Source organism: Notolabrus celidotus, chromosome 3 (genome assembly GCF_009762535.1).
Source record: "Notolabrus celidotus isolate fNotCel1 chromosome 3, fNotCel1.pri, whole genome shotgun sequence".
Classification (NCBI taxonomy): domain Eukaryota; kingdom Metazoa; phylum Chordata; class Actinopteri; order Labriformes; family Labridae; genus Notolabrus; species Notolabrus celidotus.
This window is the reverse complement of record NC_048274.1, coordinates 33,685,025-33,706,150: the sequence shown is the minus strand read 5'-3', so window position 1 is coordinate 33,706,150 and position 21,126 is coordinate 33,685,025. Positions and strand designations below refer to the sequence as shown.

The 21,126-nt window shown below is 42.8% G+C and overlaps 1 protein-coding gene across 1 annotated transcript; it reads right to left on the bottom strand.

Moving 5' to 3' along the window:
* Positions 1 to 5,197: 5,197 nt before the first annotated feature.
* mapk6 (mitogen-activated protein kinase 6) lies at positions 5,198 to 19,771 on the bottom strand. The gene is made up of 8 exons (XM_034679735.1): positions 19,370 to 19,771; positions 16,892 to 17,736; positions 16,458 to 16,775; positions 9,189 to 9,333; positions 8,473 to 8,637; positions 8,130 to 8,325; positions 7,902 to 8,019; positions 5,198 to 7,610 (listed from the first exon to the last, which is right to left on the bottom strand). Exons 2-8 carry the CDS (start codon positions 17,126 to 17,128, stop codon positions 6,525 to 6,527), a joined length of 2,265 nt encoding a protein of 754 aa, XP_034535626.1. The 5' UTR covers positions 17,129 to 17,736; positions 19,370 to 19,771; the 3' UTR covers positions 5,198 to 6,524.
* Positions 19,772 to 21,126: the final 1,355 nt, after the last annotated feature.

Here is a 21,126-nt window from a genome sequence, read left to right as displayed (position 1 = left end):
AAGGCTGTGAAATCGATCATGGATGAGGTCAATTGTCATAGTCTAAATTGGGCCTTTCCAGTAGATCACACATCAGATGATTTCTGTGGAGACAAATCTGTCTTTGAACTACAGGCAAACCAATTTCATTGCATGACATTAAAAAGTGAAAATAAAAACCTGTTTCTTTCTGTTACTCACTGTATTTGTACACTATGTGTGTGTGTGTGTGTGTGTGTGGACAAGCTGCCTGGTAGGAATGAAAAGTTTAGTCATTTATAATACATTGATTCATGTTTCCAGTGTTATAACATCTAAGTACAATTGTTTCTATTGCATAAGATGAAAAAACAAACAAGAGGAAGAGATGTTTAATTTGGAAACTCTTTGACTAAGAAAAGAGTTTCCAAATTAAAAAGTGGCTGCTCTACAAGCATCATGAACATTGTGTGATGAGGTCATGTGAATAATAATAATACGCTTTGAATTAATATCCTTTGAATAAAAGCAAAAGTAACCAGGTTAGTCACCAGTGTTTATCACTTTAGCTCCCAAGACCTAATTAAGCACTAAGGCATTTTCTCAATTTGATCTTCTTTCCAAAGCTGAATACAAAATAAACAAACATTAGCTTATTTACCTTGTTTCAGGGTGCCATTCTGAAGACAGTAAAGTTATAAATACTCAGAATATATTTTAAGACACATATTTGGCCAGATGGACACTGAAAGAATGACTGCTGTTGTCATTCCTACAGCTCATGCTGGCTAAAAAACAAATCTGTTGTGATGAACAAAATCTACAGTCCCTGCTCTTTGAAAGAAATGACTTCTAAAGCTAAAATGAATATACTATCAGACCCTTGCAGCCTATTTCAGGTCTCTAATTTAAGGTCATATTCATACCAAACTCCCCTGTCTTTGCTGCAGCAGAGGGATTAAAAAGAAGAGAGAAATTTGAGTTGAATAAACTGTAACTTTGGGAGTTTCACATAATTTGTATAACGTGAATCATAACTCTGCCAAGGCCTTACAGATAAACGTTTAAATGTTTTTGTAACAAGGACTGATTTTTCTTTCACTTCTTACATCTGAGTCCAATCATGAAGCCTCTCAAGGACAGTATGGAGAGAAGAAATGAAAAGCCTTTCGGTGTTCACATTAGGGAGTGTTTGGCTCTAAAACATACTTTATAAAATCTGACCCGATCCGAAACATTTTTATTACTGGATGTTCTTGAGGACAAAAATTGCGAACTCAAATTTTAAGAGCTAGTGAGCATTACATTTAGCATATTACTGTGTCAAGGAAAAATGTCCTTTTAACAGGCAGAAATCATGAGCAGAACCAGACTTATGTTGAACAGCAATCTGCTGAGACCCTGTTGGGATGGAAAGGGGGATAGAAGGAGGTGCAGAAAGAGAGAGATGGATGGAGACAACAACAACAATAGAAACAGGTCATGTGGGCTTATGGTTACAGTGTCAATACTAATAATGGTAAATGCTATTTGCAGGAAAAGCAAATGAACAATGATAAGAATAAACTGATCTTAATGTTTATGGAAGTCAATCGGTCTCATATTAACATTTACAATAATGCTGAAAATAATAGAAGGAGGAATGTTAATATCAACTATGAGAGTTGGAGTCAAGCACTGCTAGGATTAACATTTGGACTCTGAAAGGGATAATAATGGTTAGACTGATATTAAGAGTTGTAGTGGCTGGAGTCAGGCAGGTCCACAGCAGCATTACTGCTGTAGAGCAGTGATTCGGAGGACCCTACGGGACAAGGGAGCTCAGGGACTCCCTAGAAAGATCTATGGCTAGTAACTGTAATGGGACATGAGAATTTAAAGTCAGTGAGAAGCAGAAGATAGAGGAGAGTGAGGAAAAAACAGGAGCTCAGTGTGCCAGTCCCACCGCTATAGAAGCATAACTAAGAGCTGGTCTAAGCCTGAGTCAAGGAAAGTTTTAAGCCTACTTTCAAAAGTAGAGAGTGTGTCTGCCTCCCAGAGCCTTACTGGTGTACGATTCCAAAGGAGAGGCCTGATGACTGAAGGCTCTAACTCCCATATTACTTCTGGAGATATTTGGTTTCACAAGCAGGCCTGTATCTAGGAGCCTAACGTTCCAATGAGGTAGTGGGGCACTAAACAGCACCCATGTAATCAAACCTGCAGGATGCTTATTAGTCATATAAAATGATACGACGATCAGATGTGAATATTCAGGGCCCTGTGTCACTTTGTCAGGAGGTAGTTTCAGTTTTCAAAGTGCAGGTCCCTGAGAGCTGCTGTCTATTTATGAAGGCACTTTGTGTTCTAACTTTAGTTTCAGCAGCACTGTGCACGACTCGGGTCTGAATAAGGACACGCATTCTGACACTTAGCAGCCATAATGAGCTGCCTCCAGTTGGAGCAGATAACAGTCAGACGCTTGTGCTTTGTCTCTTCATTTCTTCAACAACAGAGCCAGAACCTCTGCCAATCAGGTCATCACATGTACACAAAGATGTTACTTCACCACTTTCCGTCGATGGAAACATTGCAGAGGCTTATGCAGCACCCGGTCTGTGCTGAAATCTCCAATTTTGAGCTTTAATTGGCCTTCCAGGAAAGAGAATAGCATTCACAACGTTGTATCAGCAGGTGCTGTGTTAAGCTACTGTCAGCTGATGAGTGCTGAGTTGAGCTGCTTATCCTGGAGTTCCTGGTCTTTATTTTTAACCTGACAGCACCTGATGGGCCTGAGAGCTAGGGGAGACCTCAGAGGGTGACGGATGAGTGGCAGCGAGGAGGAGGAAATAGATACAGGGGTGCAAGAGTGAAGAGAAATGCTCAGTAATTAGGTGCAGAAAAATGCACAGATGAATTCACAGCAGAGGGTGAGGGTGGAGGAATGTTTGTCATGGTAGCGATAATGAGGAAGCCTGTTGATGTGAGTGTTGCCATCTGAGCTGTTAAGACAATTTACTGAGAAAAAAATAACATCTTTTCGCAGAAGAGAGGCAGAAAAGCTGTGAAGAAGAGAGGTTGCAGAAACAGTTTGGTGGAGAAGGAGGACAGTGGGAGTGAAAAATAGAAGATGAATAACATGCCATCTTGGATTTGACCTACTTTTGGCCTTAATGCACCCCTGCTCCTAAGAACTCAGCTCAAGTCTTGCACCTTAGCTTTCATCTGAGTGTTCCTGCAGGGTTTAATCATTGTGGCAGGGGGGTTGCATTGTTACCAAGAGAGCAGATAAACACACGTAGCTGGCCTAATTTTTCCCAGCAGGAAGTAGCAGTGGTGAAAAAATCCCGGCCCAGCTGCAACTGATTATAGCGGGACAAACAGGTCCAACCTTTGGACTGAAAACCTTTCTCTTCCTGCAGGGTTTCAGCTCCGGTCTGCACGCTATGAACCAGTTTTTAACCGGTTTAGCTCATGCAGATAAACATTTAGATGACGTATTCAATGTATTCATATTCATGTTTTGTTTAGAGGCACACTCTACACAATAAGATCATGCTACATTTACATTTTAGGGTTTTTACTGGAGAAAATCAAGAGGATCGAAACTTGCTTTATAAATGAGCAACAAGACAGTGAGAGTATGTACGAACATTTTCCAGATTTTTTAATCTCCTTTCATCAATGAGATAGAAGAAGTTGTCCACCAATATTATCCCTCGTGCAAACAATACAAGTGCTAGACGACATAAAGCGGCAAGGTATTGGAGCACAGTGAGGAAAGCTTTGAAAAATAAGACCATGCAGGACTGAAATAAACCACTTTGCTTAGAAATAAAGAAAAACAAAGAAAAAAGGAAGGATGAAAAGTTAAAGGCACTATGAGGAGTTTAAAACTGATTTTGAAACAGCCCTTCTCTTCGTCTGATGCCTTCTCATGAGCTGCAGAGTCAAATGAGATTATCAGCTACAAGATTGATTTTTTTCTGGACTGAATTTCAGTGCCTGCGTTTGGGTCAGATTTCCCACCAAAAATGTTGAGTTAAGATGAGATCAGACTGAGTCTCATCCTGTGTTGATGTTGGGTCTTTGTTAATAATTTAACATAGAGTATGTTGTAGACCTGTTCTGTTTGTAAAAGCGTCTTGAGATAACATTTGTTGTGATTTGGCCGTACATAAATAAAGATTGATTGGTTGTATAAATGTGTTCTATTTCATTCCTATACGTCTTACTGATCTTATGTGTAGGTTTTGCCCTGATATAAATCAAGTCTGACTCTTATGTGAAGGTTGACAGCTGAAATGTTTGGCTGATCATGTGAAATATTTGTTCCACTTGTACAATAAAGCATTACTCAATATATTGCTATGAGCTGGTCGTGGTTGCCCTACATTAAGATGTTGCTTTAACTTTTGCACTCAGGTATATTGAGCTGTTTATACTCAGGTCACGTTATAAGCAGCACGTTTTATTTTTAGTGTAGTATTTTAACGCTCAGAATTACTACTCTGTCCTTTATGGCTCCTGTGCTACATACATTCTTAGTAACAAAGCAGGTCATATTCAATACTTAATGTTGTGCTATCTCTAAATGAGAGGATTTCATTTAGTATTACAGAACATCCAAAGCTCACATTCTTTTAAATACATAGAACACTAAATTGCCCCACAAAGCACTCTTCTTGTGGTTACAATGTAACACAACATTCTCTGGTGTGAGTTACTGTCAGTCAGACTTTGACAATGTTACCTCAACCTGAAGGAGCACATATTTCAACACAGTCTGATGTCATGTCATCTAGTTCTCACACTGTTAGGTAAGTTTGAAAACTCTTACAGTAAGGCTTCCTGTGACGGAAATTGCTGGTGTCATTTCTGCACCTTCATTTCCTTGATTATAAAACTGCTTCACTATTAAAACATGAAGGACATGCAGCTTTTCTTGTTAACCTGCTGGTTCCTCTGCAGTCTTCTGTACCTAAAGCAGGTGGGACCTCGTGTTCCCAAACATCAGCTCTGATTTATGGTGGCCTGAGTCAGAGCTACATTTAGCTGATGATTCAAAGCTTGTCCCAGCAATCCCAGTGTAATTTAGTCTGCCTCTTAAACATTAAAAGTGGAGTCTGGAGGTGGCCGAGCTGAAGTCAGCACTTCTTCCCCACCAATAACTATCTTGTGGCTGTGCAGTTAAACCAAATCCTAGTCACCTCTAACGTGTGCAAGATCTTCCTTGCTCCAAAAAAAGGACAGACAAGAGTCAAAGTTTTTACCAGTAATTTTATTGTGAGATATTTTGTAGAACAGGGGAACCAATGATTACAAAAAAAGTCCATAAGTGTTCTACATGCTACACCTTAACCTAATTCATCATGCTTGCCTGGAAAAAGTACATAGAAATTGAACAAAAAACATACAATTAAAACTGACGCACATTATACTCACCATTAACTTTACTTTAACTGTACCTTTCTCCTGCCTCCATGCACGCATTTACAGAACATTTAGATAAAAAATTAAGACTTTAGGCGCTTCTTGAAAACCATAAAGCAGTTTTTCCACTAGAGACAGAACGCACCTATAAATAGAAAACAAAACGAACAAAAAAAAGAATGATATCCATTTGGACAGTATCGATGGAAAACAGAAAGCCTCGACTCTTTTAGAACATAACAGATGAATTTGCATCCTACCGTATAACAAAGGAACACTTACACGCCCATATAGTGCCGAAATGAAACTGGAAGTCTGTCCAACTCCTCCATCTTCAATAATCACATTGAAATAACACATTTTTGATAAAATAAATATCGCACATCTGCTAGAAATAAATAATGATTACTGAAACACCTCACTATGTTAAATGCTAAAGTGAGACAGATTTCATCTACGCGACCATTTCATTTCATGGCATGAGGATGGTCATGTGTGTAAAGCACTAGTGCGGCTTCGAGTGTCTCTCGCGGCTGTTACCTTGAGGTAGATAACACATTTACATTAACGCCTACAATAATGGTTGCTGCTGGCATTATGTGTCGATTTACAGTATGAAAGGGTTATTAAGGAAGCTTTCTTCAGGGAAAATAAAAACGTCATAAACAAGTTTTTTAGAAAAGGACATCCCAACCCCCTTTTTCCTTGTAACCCCTCCCAAGAAAGTGTGTTTGAAAGCACTTGAAATGCCTACAGCAATGTTAGCATCTACCAGCCTTCCTTGTGTCACACCCAAACAACCAAACCACGTCTCTTTAATCAGAAATCCTCTCCTTACATCCTTCTCTCCCTCCAGATAGTCTCTCCTTCTCTCCATTCCTCTACAGTACTTTAAGTGTGCGAGTGACATGCCAGTTTAGCAATGAGGGTGTAGACATTAACCCATGAAGGCCTGGTGATCAAGGCTCAGAGTGATGACCAAAACTCTTTAAATATTATAAACCACCCCTCTCAACTCTTAAAAAACAAAATTAAAAGTAACCATAATAAAAAAGGTATGAAATGATTCAAGTACAATAATATACCATGTTATTAAAAAACATAAAAATAAACTGCCTAGTTTTTGCACTGTAAGGGAGGATATATATATTTCTTTAATTAAGATGCTTGAAGATGCTGCTGTATGTTTTATGGGCAATTTGTGGCGAGCATTTGACAGCGCAGGGGGTGAGCGACGCCTGGATGGATTTTAGAGGCAAGTCATCAGTGCCGTCAAAGCCGGGCAGGGCCAGAGAGTCCAGCTGCACGTTGAGCACAAACTCTGTGTTCCTGCTGATGAAGCTCTCCTCCAGCTCTCTCACCTCCGAGGGCTCTATCTCTGCAGTGGGCACAGTTTCTGCGACAACCTCCTCCTTCCGGCTGAACAGGCGGTCCAGGTAGCTGGTGTAGGTGCTCTCTTTCTGCGAGTGGTCCTCTTTGTGAATGTCCCAGCACGCTTCATCTATCAAACAGCCGTTCTCACCAATTCTCTCCCCGGAGCCAAAGCTCTCCCAGGGCTGAGCGGGCCGGACGCTGTCCGCCAGCCCTCCTCCGCCTAACTGAGCAAGGTTAACCAGGCACTTCTCCTCTTTCTCCTGACTTATGGATTTAGACATAGAGCCCGAGCGGGGAGGCTCCAGTTGGGAAACAGAAGAGTTCAGCTCGTTCAGGAGGCCTACCTCGTGGAGCAGGGCAGCCTCCTGACACGGCTCTGGCTGCAGGCTCAGTTTGATGGTGCTGGCTATGAAGGAGTCAAAGTCAAAGCCCTGGTTCTGCTGGCTCTGAGGCTTCTCAGTCTGATGTTTCTCTTGCTCTCGGTCCTTCTCCACCGGACTCTGGGTCTTCTCAGCCTCCTGTAGCGCGATTTGGGCCTTCACCAGCCCGTTCTTCTCACACTTGCTCTTGGCCTTGCGATCGGCCTTCTCCTTGCTCTGCTGCTCCTTCCAGTTGGAGAGGTCGATGATGAGCTTAGGCTCGTAGTAGTGGTTGACTTCACTGTCCCGCCAGATGAGGTTGTCCAGGTAGGAGGGCGACACGGCCTTGTAGTTACAGGTGTGGCTGCACTGCAGGTCACAGTATTTGTTCTCGTGGTGGTCATCATCCTGCCAAGAATGCTCTGGCAGGAACATGGTGGAGTAGTCATAGGACGGCTCGTCCAGGAACTTCTCCCGATCTCCATCAGCATATTTACGAGGATCCACCTAGAAACAGACCACAGCGACCGTTTAGTCTATGTTTTCTCCTCAAATGTAAGAGTCAGATGCAGAAGTGTTACGCTTGGAAAGTTGCTGTCAGCCTATGATGCTTTACCAATTCTACATTGCTTATGTAATTTTTGTTGACCAATACAACACTTGATCTGTGCTTCCTCTTATTTTCTTTGCACATCTCTTACCCACAAGCCTTCAATACTGTAGAAATAAAGTAAGGGGAAATTGTTCAACAGGAAACAGACTAAGAATGGGGATGCTGATGTCAAAACTCAAACATACCTGAACCTCCTCTTCATCTGTCACATCAGAGAGAGCCCTTGGGTCAACTTGAACTTCGTCTGGGTCGTGGGTGCTGTGCAAGTGCCAGTCAGCTTCTGACAGCTGGCTCTCATGATACCTGACAGAGAACGACAGGACAAACTTAAGTACACACAGAGGCAGAGCTGCAACAACCTCAGTACAGGATCTTACTAATCAAACAAACCACTAAACTAGGCTCAAGCATACCTGTCCCAGGTGTGGCTGTGGCTCTGGTCCATGAGCAGGATATCATCAACTTCATCCTCGATATGGAAGGGGTGCAGAGAGATGGGCTCGTCTAGGGGGAAGGAGTAGTCAGCCATATAGGGGTGGGCCAGGGCCTCTTCTGCAGTCAAACGATCCATGGGGTTAAAGGTCAGGATCTTCTCCAGGAAATCCAAGGCTGCAGAGAGAGAGAGAAGGGCAACAATGAGATTATCAAGTAGGAAACAAGCCATATGACGTGTTAGAGGTACGACCCTGATCCTTTCATGAGAGTACCATCATGATCCAGAGAGTCCTTCTAAACTAACAAAGTGCTGGTGCTCACCCTGAGGACTGACGTCAGGAAGCAGCTTGGCCAGTGGTGTGTGAGGCGTGGACATGTCGTTACGGATGAAAACGGGGATGACGCTGTGGAGCTCCTGTCGGTCCTCCTCTCGCAGTACCGGGATGGACTCCAGTATCAGCTGCATCTGCTCCAGTTCATGGGCTCCTGAAAGAGCAGGTCAACAAAACATCAGGAGCTTTACTTAGAAGAGTTACACAACATTCAACATTGGCATGACTGTGTTAGTTTGTTCTGAGTCAGATGGAGCGCTGCGGATCATGAGAACTGGGATGTTATTTGCCCTGTGCTCAGCTCAAGGCAGTTTCAGCAAACAAGAGCAGTCTCTCTCTCTCTCTCTCTCCCTCTCTCTCCCTCCCTCTCTCTCTCTCCCTCTCTCTCTGCCTCTCTCTCCCTCTCTCTCTCCCTCTCTCTCTCTCTCCCCCTCTCTCTCTCCCCCTCTCCCTCTCTTCATCTCTCCCAGCTCACATAGATTTGGAAGGAGGGTAATAATAAGGGCAGTAAAAGCAGACAGACTGAAGGCCTGTCTGTTCTGAACAGATACACACTCATTAGAAGGATAAATACACCTCATCAGATCTGTTACATCATCACCAGCTCATCAGAGTGACCCAGCCTACTTCAAAGATTACACTCAAGTGTATTTACATATGAGGTGTTACAGTGAGTCACACGTAAGAAACTGAGTCAACACTTACCAGCAAAGAGGGTTTTCCCTGTGAGCATCTCGGCAAAGATACAGCCGGCGGCCCACATGTCAATGGCTTTGGTGTAGTTGTTGGGAGAGAGCAGCAGGCGAGGGGATCTGTACCACTTGGTGACCAGACCTTCAGAGAGATGGCCCTGTGAGAGGAAAGAGAAGGAATATTTAATGGGATGGAAAGAAACTAACGAGGGAAGAAAGTACAGACAAAAGTGATGTGATACTTTGTAAGCAGCTCATGAGTCTAAATGTTTATTTCCCTGCTAAGAGGCTTTACAATCGACCGTTTCTCACAAATATGATCTTAAGACTTTATTTCATGTGCCTGTGATGTTTGCAATTCCACACGGCTGTTCAGCACGAGTCCACTGATCACACCATGCCTGCCGGTCCATACTAAACCCCGTGACCCCCTCCCCGTGCCCTCTCCTTGACGGACCTGCTCTGTGCTGGTCACGTACGCAGCCCAGAACAGGAGACAAAGACCCCAGAGAGAAAAGACAGATGAAAGGGGGGAGATCGGACACGTGCGGGCCCTGTCAGCAGTCTGAGAGAGCAGGATAATCCCCCGCTGCCAAACACTCCGCTCACCAACGACACACCAGTGACACCAATCTGCACTCTGCTCTCTCTCATCGAGCCTGACTGCTCACAGAGACAGGGGACACTGGACACAAAGGAAACTGACCTGTGTGTGTGTGTGTGTGTGTGTGTGTGTGTGTGTGTGTGTGTGTGTGTGTGTGTGTGTGTGTGTGTGTGTGTGTGGACTGGGACACTGGGGGAGGGGATGTGGTAAAACAACACCTTCACTGTCCTCTCTCTCTCCCACAGTCACTGGCTGTTCAGTGAGTTGACCATTTGGGTTTCATCACACTCAGTCAGGCTCCTCTTTCCACCCTAAGTTAGTCACATATTGTTGATGTCACTCTATCCTGGAGTTCATCGCCGCACCATGCTCGTCCTTGTTTTGATGGCTCGGTAACTGACACGCTGTAGCTAGCATACCAGCCTTTAGCTAATCTGTCTGAGTCTCGCTGTGGCTTTCGACAAGAAGCTTGTAAGGAGGTCGAGAGGAATTACAAGGTGGGCGCCGCTCACACATGCAGGTCACACTTCGGCATCTGACTGAAACGTGCGCACCAGACCAGCAGCTGCTTTGGGAAACAGCCACTCCTTTTATCTGACCTATGTGAATGTCGTTACCATGAGGAAATGCATGCAACCAGCCGAGCAGAACGTTGTGACAGAAATGTAGATTAGGTTAGCTGGTAGGAGAGGCAGGGTGTTGTGTAAAAGCAATCCTGTGTGCGACAGACTCTGAACTGAAAAGGAGACAGAGTAAGCAATCCTTCTCTGTCCTTCTTACTTTGACTGATCTTTAACTCAAGTGTTCACCACAAGTACTGACACACGAGCATCAAAGCATGAGCCCTCTCTCTCACTACCTCTGGCAGCCGTAGGTGAAAATCTAAACCTCCTGATCTAGATCCGCCCAGGCTGACATTTAATGACTCATCATGGCTCTCTCGGTGTGTCAGGCAGCAACCGTCAGCAGCCGTCAGCAGCTCTGAGCAGGTTTCATTAAAGGTGGATTGTGGTGCTTTGTCTGTGCACAGAGGCTGCTGAAGGAAGACTAAAACCAGAAATTTCTCAGCTGACACTGATGTATTTTAGTCTTAACCCACCCACCCACGCACACGTGAATCCTTAGACGGGAAGCCCACTGAGCTGTAAATAGCAGGATGAGAGGAGCTTCACTGCAGATTTGCACGAGACATATCGACCTAATATGGGTGAAGTATTTACTCCATGTGAACCGTGGCGGATCAATGTGCTAGTTCTGATTCATGTGCTGGAAGGATTAACTGACTGAAGAAATATTAACCATCAGATATTGTGATAACTCATTAACTGTTTCAGTGATTTTCCAAAGAAACGTTTCAAAATGTGCAGATTCTGATTAGTAAAGTAAGGATGTTCCACTTTTCTCTCCTCATAACTGAAAGATCGGACTTTTTGGATGGTAAGCTAAACAAAACTGCTACGAGTACTAGAGATGTCCTGATCTCAAATATCCAATCAGAGCAGATCTGGGCTTTTTTAACTGATCTGCATCATTAACGTCAAAATTTAAAAGCTGGAAAATGCATGAGTAACTTAGCATCAGTAACCCTGTGGCCAAAATGTCAGTAGTGTGGAAAAACAGTCTAACAGCCACTTGCAGTATATACATTACAATTATTGAGCAAGGTGGTAACAGTAGGGCTGTGTTCAATTCTACCCATGTGATACAACATCTAAAAACTAATCATGCAACAAATGACCGGCAAAGGAAAAGGCTGAATCATCAAACTCTTGACTTTCAAAAGGAAGGATAAATATCCACGAGAGGACGAAAGGCCAAAAAGATTACAGAGCAGGTTGTTGAATTCATAGCTTTGGACAACCAGCCAATCGTCACGCTGGAGAATGTATGTCCTACTGTCTCTACACTACATTTCAGACACTGCTGGATAGCAAGGCTCATAACAACATATGAGGTGATTTAGAACCAAGCGAGAATTGAAGCCAATGCAGAAGTGCTAAAAACTGCAGTTCATGGACGATCCGCTTGAGGCTGGCTCTGGATGTACCGGAAACCACATACACACCAATTCAAAGAAGCCGATCTTTACAGCAGAAATAAACATGTTTACAGCCTGGTACAAAAAACAAGTTTAGTTTGGATAGCTTATTCTGAAGATATTAAGATTACGAGTCTTCCAATGAGATGCACAACTGACTTGATTGACAGGCAGGAACACTGTAGCTGTTGGCGAGGAGGCTCAAAGCCCGCCTCTTTACATGCAGTTAGGTTGAGTTCAGCATTTCCAATATGGCTCCCAATGATGATTGGCTTCAAAACAGCACTTCAGATACAGATGAATGACGTCACGGATGCTTAGTCTATTATTTTTAGTCTATGTTGAGAACATGATGTGACTGCTGTATGTTTTACATGTTTCCTTTTAATACAGCAATATGTGGATTTATTTTCGTGACTGAATATAAAAGTTAATCTAATCTACTGCACCATTCTAGGGATCATTTGGATTTGATATGCCACTGTTACAACACTGCAGGCTAAGCTGAGTGTGATGGAGTAAGCAGCTCTATTATCTAGGCAACACAGGTATCAGATGGGGACTCACTATCAGCAGATAGTCAGTATAAAAAATCAGATTGGGTCCATAAAAGAGCAGATCAGGACATCCTCAACAACTACTGCTGCTCACTGTGAGTAACATGAGGATCTCTCTAAGTTTGGAAAGTAGGTGAAAGCACCTCTCTGAAATACATTTCACCTTAAGTCCACTCCCGTGCATTATTCATGTGAGATCATGTGAAGTCCAGAGCCAGACAAGTCTGTCGCTCACAAAATATTTAGGTCAAATGTGTGTGTGCTCTTCAGTTGGATGCGTGTATGTGTGCCAAAGGACCTCTGTAAACCCTTCACCCTCTTTTATTGTTACATTCCTTAAAGCTTTTAGTTTATTACTTCTCTAACATCAACTCTCTTAATGTCCAGACTTGAACCTACATTCAACTGCTGTCCAGGTTTACATCGGGGAGCCTGTCTGATTCACATTACTAAGCATTTATAAATGAAAGAATCTAACTGGGCTACCTCCAGTCCTCATTTCACTTCTAAAAAGAAGACGTGTGTTGACACAGTCAGCAGATGAAATATCACTTAGCTAAGGAACACATTTGTTACAATGTGCCAGCATGCAGGAGGGGTTTACAGCCACAGCTAGCCTTGTTTACAACCACAACATCTTACTTGAACTCTACAAACTAATAGTTGTGTGTTATTACCCAAATATTTCCTTTCCTTTTGACAGACAGAGCTAGCAGTGTAAATGTACACAGTTCAGATAAGACTCAAACTGACTCCCACAGGCTGGGAAAGACTGGGGAGTCAGGGCTTGAGAATTTGGACGAGTGCACGTGAATTCTTGTCATTCTTGATCCTGAGCCACCACGAGGGTTGGCCTTGGGGTTCACACGGGCAGAAACAACTGGTTTCCTCATGACAATGGAGAGCCAGCACAGAAACACGGGTGCTCCGGCAAGCTGCAAAAAGCAAGCTTAAAACAGAAGCCATGTAGGATTAATAAAAGCCTGAAGGGCATCGTGAGGCGTTATGTTTACACCAACCCAAGCGACACAAAGCAGGAGGAACGTGGGTGGAAGAAGGTGGAACAAATTCTCTTTGATTGGTCACTGATCCATGAATCTATGCCAGAGAGTGAGCTTCACTGACGGAGAGAATTTCTTTATTTAGAAGCAGCGTTATTCAAATAACATGCACTCAGCCGCCCAGCTGCTCCGGATCACCCAGCCTGACTCGAGTTGAGGCTGGTTGTGAAAGCAAATTTACCCCCGGTGATTCCGCCCCTCATGTCTGGCCAACACTGAAACCAACCGTTTCTCTTTGCCTGCACACTCCACTGGGCCCATCGTGTCCTGCGAGGGTGATGGGTTCATTTCCACACATGCCTCATTTGGTACGTGACACCAGATGCTGCACACTCGGTTAGAGGACTATAGGTGGTGTCATGTTAAAGTGGCTGGTCGGGGTATCAGGATCCTCCCTCCCCCCTGACCAAACCACTATTGTTATCACAGCAGAGACAGAGACTGAGGCACAGTTTGGAAAGGAGAGCAGGGTCAAGCCTTTTTGACCCCTTATCCACCAACGGGAACCTGGTTGTAGTTCTAGGCTGGTGATTGCACTGGTTCAGAGCTGATGGAACTCGAGAACGTTGAAGCGCCACGTCATGATGTCACTTATAAGTGACTGCTTTTCCATTACCTCAGAATAACAACGATGGTGGACAATGTAGCATGCTTGCTGGTGTTGTTCCTGGCTTTCGTAAATCACCTGTAGAGAACTTATCCAACCATACCGACACTTCTGTGCTTCTCGTTGTGCTTTAAACGGACGGTGACTTCACCCCTCGCCCCCGCCGTAAGCGGTTCTAGACCAGCAAAGAGTTGGTGCTGCTCTGGAGCCGGTTCTCTCGTAGTCGAAACACAAAAATCGGGTTCTCAATTGAGCACCGGCGGAAAGGGGGTATTAGAGTCAGTGTGCCTACAGTGTCTGCATCAGAAGTTTGCTACGAGACTCTAGCAGACAACACGGAACAAAAAGAGCTGGCCCCTGCCAAGCATCTTTCCAATGCTCCCTAGGCTGCGTGTCTCCCCATCAGGAAAAACTGCTTATAGAAGGAAAAACACATGGCTAATGTTGTTCCAATATTGATGCCAGTACACAAAACGCTCATCTAGTGAAGTGGTTCAGGATCAGGTGTCAGGAAATATGCCAGCACATGCAGCAAGTTATGACCAGAATCTGTTAGCCCTACACAACACTCATGAGTTAGAAACAGAAAACAGAGTATTCAGTTATTAATACTCCATACAGGCTGGAATAAACACTGCTATAGGCTGCTATTCTTTTTTAACTTGCACAGCTATCAAAACACTGCTAAGTCTTTGCTGAGTCACAAATTCAGGTCACTATCAGGTCTTGTAAAAGATCAGCAGTACTGCTATTTGGATATAGAAGAAGTGGTCTCAGCTACATAGTTCAGAAAGGAGGTCACGGTCAGAACTCTTGAAATCAAGTGTGCCTTTGAATCTATGACAGAAACCCACTGGCAGCAGTCTGCTTCAGGACTGCAGCAGACTAAAGTCAAACACACGAGAGCTGACCCCAAACAAGAAGCGTTTCAGTCCCCTTCTAGTCTGTTTGTTTCCACATCAGGAAAAACTGCCTACATAAAGAGAAACAGGCCCACATGGAAAACCCTGCTGCAGGGGAAGAGGGCAGGAACGCTGAGAGACTGAAGTGTGTGAGAAACTCTCACTCATTCCCGGCATATGAGGCCCTGCCTTCCACTTCCTGATAGACAACTATTGTTGCCACCCCAGACCTGACTCATATGAGAATATAGAAGTTGTGGCTAACAATGTGACAAGACTACAGACGCATGGTAGTAGCAGTAATGGTTTTGCCCTGAAACAAGTGTGTACAAGTCTGTCTCCCAGGGATGTCTGATGTCTCTGGCCCTCCTGGATGCGTCCAGGATATGAATGAGGCCGTGTTAGCCGGAGGAATCACATCACGTGAGCCCACTTCAGACTGTCCGATGACTAATCTGAGACACGTGTGAGCATCTGACTGCCTCAGTGCTCTGAGACGGTGCAGCAGATACAGTGTGGGAGGGAGGGAGGGAGATTTCCCAAACAAGATTCTCTCACATCACACCACCATATGGCCTCAGACCGGAATTTCCTCATCTCTTTATAAGGCGACAGAAAGACACAAGGCCTTCCACCTGGCTACCATTACACAGGCTGACTGAGCCACACTGTTCTCCAAGCAGAGATAAAAAGACTTTATTACAGCCATTACACAGCTACACAAACATATTCAGGTTTAAAGGAGCATTACAATGTGTACATTTGGTGTATTAACATCTGGCTTTTAATGTCCAGGTTTGTTTGTTGCTGGCATCAGGAATGAAAACCGCTACAACACAAAGACGAGAGCGTTCCCTGAGACCTAGTTTTCTTCATTATACAATGCGTAGGTGTGAAACTGGAGTAATGACCTCCTGCGTGTGGCAGAGAGAAAACATGCACTCTCAGGTATAAATAGACTCTTATATGTTTTTATGCGGCATGTGTATAATGGATCTGCCGCAGCCTGGAGTCTTCAACATTACCATTACAGGCTGAAAGGAAGCTCATGGCTGAGTGGCGCCCGCTACATTCACACGCTTGCTGTGTTTTCCCACCTGGGAGTGAGGATTTTCTTCACTTCTATCATGAACCCACTCATTTTTATATTTAAGCCTGGAATCCAGCCTGTTTTCTCTTCTAGCTGTATACACTCGCAAGTGGAAAACAAACAGTTCCCAGGGTTGTGCTTCCGCAGCCTCAGTTCTCCTGACAAGGGAAACAGAGGCGTTACCTCAAGGAACCACATCCCGTGTTGTTTACTTCCTGCTGTGAAGCTGCGTCACCCCAGGGAGCCCCGCATTACCGGGCAATAACCTAAACATCACGTGTCCAAGCAACAAACCGCTTATCTTTGGGCGCAGAGTTTGCAAATGTTTGCGCCCGTCTCAAAAGGCAGTAAAATCAACACACACATTCTTTTTCATCACAAGAACTCGGGTCACTAGAACAGCAGAGTGAGAACTGGTCCTACCTTGTGAGAATAATGGGGGTCCATGATGCGTGCAAGCCCAAAGTCCCCAATCTTCAGCACCAGGTCCTCTGTGTTGACAAACAGGTTGGCGGGCTTGAGGTCACGGTGCAGCACATTGGCAGAGTGGATATACTTAAGGCCCCTGAGGAGCTGGTACATAAAGAGCCTGGCGTGGCCCTCAGACAGGAGGCCCCTCTCCAGCAGCTGACACAGGTCTGTTTCCATGTACTCCTGCACAATGTATACAGAGTTGACCTCTGTCAGGGACACCACATCCTCTGTTAGCCGGCGACCATTTGGCCCAAGAGTCTCAAACACCTGGAGAGAAGAAGAAGAAAAGAGGTCAGTATTTAAAGTTGGTGACATCTCTCCTGTTTTCTTTAACATCAACAAAGACACTCTGAGCTACTTTCAGCCGTCTCTGTGCGTCTTACCTTGACTATGTTGTCGTGGTCAAGGCGCCTGATGATCTTGATTTCCCTCAGTGCGTGTTTCACACTCTGGGGGTCGGTCAAGATGATCTTTTTCACAGCTACCCTCTTGTCACAGTCCGTGTCGACCGCGGAGAACACCAGGCCGTTTCCTCCGTAGCCAAGAGGCTTCAAGTCCATGTAGCGAGATCCCAGGTCGAAGCCGTGGATGTTCATCAGGGACTCAAACTTCTCAGCCATGATGACGACTTTTGCCTTATACACACTAAGCTTCTGCTATCTCTAATGTTTGGTCTCTGGCCTATTTCAAGTCAAACAGAGGAATTTATCTGTCAATTCCTCTCCTGCTTCAGAGGCAAAACTGGCTGCCCCCTGTATGAATGACTACCCAGTCCCCCTTTTTGACTATCACTGTCAAATGTGGGGCACAAATGTGTAATCCATTCTTCTTTCCATTTTGAACGAGGAGAGAAATGTTATTGTTTAATCCCCCTTGATTTTTAGCAGACGAGTTTAAAGACTGCAATGGAATGAACTAGAATGGGGCCAATTAAAAAGCACTGACACTATGTTTAACTATAAAAGCATGCAGTTGCATCCTTACAGTGCAGATACATTCAGTGTATGACTGGTCCTGAGTAGCTTCATATGACATGTGCTTAAATAAATGCACGCTTTTTTTAAATTTATGTTTCTGTGTTGTTTTTCGGTCAAGTAACCTGATCTATAAAACTGAAATGAATCTGGCCTTTAAGTCTTCAAAAGAAATTATTCACCCTCAATGATCAGGTGGCTCAAGCTCGCCACAGTCGCAATCAAAACTATCCTCCATTTTACTTGAGTATAACCTGCAAGACAAGAAAACAACAACAACAAGAGCTTAGAATCATATTTATAGAGGAACAAAGGAAGGGAGTCTGTCATTTAACAGGGCTCGGTGCAAAAACAATCGTACTAAGTGAAATTGTCTCATTTTTGGTCAAAATGTCTTCTCCCACTTGATTTAAGATCAATTTATTTAACAAGTAACATTTGAGTTAGATAAGGGGCTTGTTTTAAGACATCTTAAATATCTTGTTAAGTCAAACAATCTTGAAATGATCTTGTTTTGAGTTGTAATTTAGAAGAAACAAGGTTTATTTTACATTTCATATATTTTTCTAGCTGAGATCTAATTTGTAGAAGACGGATAATCTTGATTTAAGACAAACAATTTACTTGATACCATTGATATAAGAAAGAAAGAAAGAAAAGTTGTTGTTTTTAAGGGTGGGTTACAGTTTTCAGGCAGTTTCTTCTAAATCAGATAAATATACATCCTCAAACTACATGCACACAATGAAACACCTACTTTTGATATTATCTGGCTTATCCTAAAAAACAACATGGCTGAATATTAGTATATCCAGCTCACTATGGGAAGACATTATATCTCAAAATGCTCAAATTAAACTTTGTCATCTTATTTCAAGTACAAGATGGTCTTAAACCTAGAGAAGTGAAGCTATAATACAACTCAAATGAAGGTGAATATATTCCAAATGAAGAAGTTGACATGAAATGTATTAGTGCACAAGTGAAAAAATACTAATTGTTATCATTCTTGTCTTATTCTGAGACACTAAGCTTTAAAATGCTGGTAAAATATAGCTTAAAATAAGTTTTCCCTGCTAACTTTAAAATCACCGTTTTTAAATATTAAGTCTTATTTTAAGAAATCTTACCAAGCAAATTTTCACTTGTTCTATTGGCAGATTTTTTTTTTATTTCAAGGTAAAGGTACCTTTTTTTCTTACTTTTGGAGGGGCTTATTTCCTAGTGTTTGCTTTGTGAGGGTGAGCCTAAACCTCAAATATTAAATTACTTTTAGAGATTTTAGAAGAGTAAGAAACAATCATCCATGTTATTCCCCGGCTGTAGTGTAAACGTGGTGTCTGATGGAAACTAACCCTCCCCCGCCCGGGTTAAGCGCTCGCTAGTCCGGTTTCTGGGTATCGGTATATTTTAGATAAACCCACAGGGACCTGACAGAGCATATATTCAACAGGGATTCTGTGTATTGAAACACGGACTCGTCCTTTCTCGCAGTAAATGGATATTCACGGGGCCGCCTGTTTGTGGCCTTCACCCGGTCTAACTGGCTGGCGGAAAAACACCAAGACTGGAAGCAGAACGGCGAACAGACGAGCTCCAGACAGACCTCCTCATCTAATGTTACTCATATTACCAAAGCCAGACATTCACACACGTATTCCCCTCTTATCCTGACAAACACAGCCTCTTAAACACTCCGTGTTTATAAATATTACAGTATAATAGAGGTGAACCCGCTGAGAGACGAACAAAGGGCTCGTTGTTGGCGGAGGATCCTGACGACGTGGAAACAGCACAAAGCCGTCAACGGTTAAACCGGTTAAAATATAACCCAACACACATCACATAACAACAATGACAAACACCGGGATGTAATGTTGTACTCACAGTCCTTATTCGTCGCATTAGTTTTGTTGTGCTATAATCAAACCCTGGACGTGGTCTGACTGCGCTCCGCTGCCGTGCTCTGCGGATCTGTTGCAATCGCCATCGAGAGGCCAGGCTCAGCAATGCGAGGGATGTGACGTCACGGAACCCCTTTCATGGACTATCGGATATTCCCAACTTCTCTATTCTCTTAAACTCAAAGAAGTTGTTTGCTACTATGATAAAAAAGGAAAATATTGCTCTTGAATATATCATAAATTGATTCTAATATAATGCTAAGTTTTCATTCACAAACAGAAATTCTCAAAGTCACTTCCAAAGTTTTAAATTTTCCCTCTAGAATTCAAGTGTTATTAAATCATTTATTTTATTACCCGGCTTTCTTGCTGGTCTTCCGGTTGTGAAAGAAGCTTGATTCTGATTGGTCAAAACCCCTTGACAACCCCTTGACAGCGGTTATTAACATTCACTAACATGAGCAACACCAGAGTCAAACTGATTGCATGCATCCATGTCAAAACAATCCACTGAAAAGAGTCCTGTCACATTTAACAGGCAGATAAGAATCTATCACCATTGAACGCTAACTGACGAGGAATCACTGGGATTATTTTTTAAAAACTGTATACATAAATCATTTCAAATCAATAGAGTAATATTTTAATCAATGTTTTTGACAACTTGTTTGTATGCTAAGATAGTGGCTGCTTCGCATTGGTGTCTCATCTCATCTTGTCGTGATTCTTTTTCCCATAACAACCTGCTAACCATACATTATCCCTTACTTAGTCAATGACAAAAATACATCAAATTCATGAACTATTATCAAACCTTTTTCCCTGAGACTCTGAGGTAAACAATTATTTACATATTTCTGTATGCGTTTTGTTTTTTGTTGTCATGAGCGTATTTACTCTATATATACGTAGGCTAATTGTTGTTTTCACAAGTGTTTTTACTTTATATATATTGTATTGTTGTCCTGTCTTCTGTATGTGTGATATGTTTATATTACTTAATCTGTCTCAACTTGATTTATGTGTTACTGTCTTCTACTACCTGTATATGAACACCTTTACTTGAATAATAATACAAAATAAAGAAATAAATAAAAACAATAAAAAAATGATGTTCCCAACTTCAGAGAGAGTGCATTGGGGTTGACATGATTAAGTGGTATTTTTGCTGACTTTAAGCCTACTACCAGGCCAATCAGGTTCCAAGGGAGACTCATGCCACCCCAAGCTACCCCTTTGGACTGAAGCTATACAACTGGCATTTGTAGCCTACAATTTTTCTGTGTATTTCCTTAACTCAGATATTGATTTAATGCAACTATTCTTCTGATACTTCTCTTAATACCATTGTTGATTGATGAAATATTCATAATCATTTACAAGTTTCAGCTCAAAGTATCACCCATTATTATGAAAATATGATTGTTCATATAATAATGTATTTGTATTTTATATATGCAATTTGTTAAATTAAACGAATGCTATGAAAAAATACATGTAGCAGATTTATGGCAATTTTACTCAGTATTTTACGACCAATTAAAAAGCTTTCGCTAACGCGCGTGAACTATTTGTACATCCTGGAGTTCCGAGCAGTCCATGAATGCAGCATGAATTCATTCAAAACATGTGTTTGAAGCGTGGGATCACATGACAGCGCTAGATTCAAACCCCAACTTATTTTCCGTACAGTTTGACGGATACAATCACAACAGCCTGTCGGTCGGTTAACAGCAATGC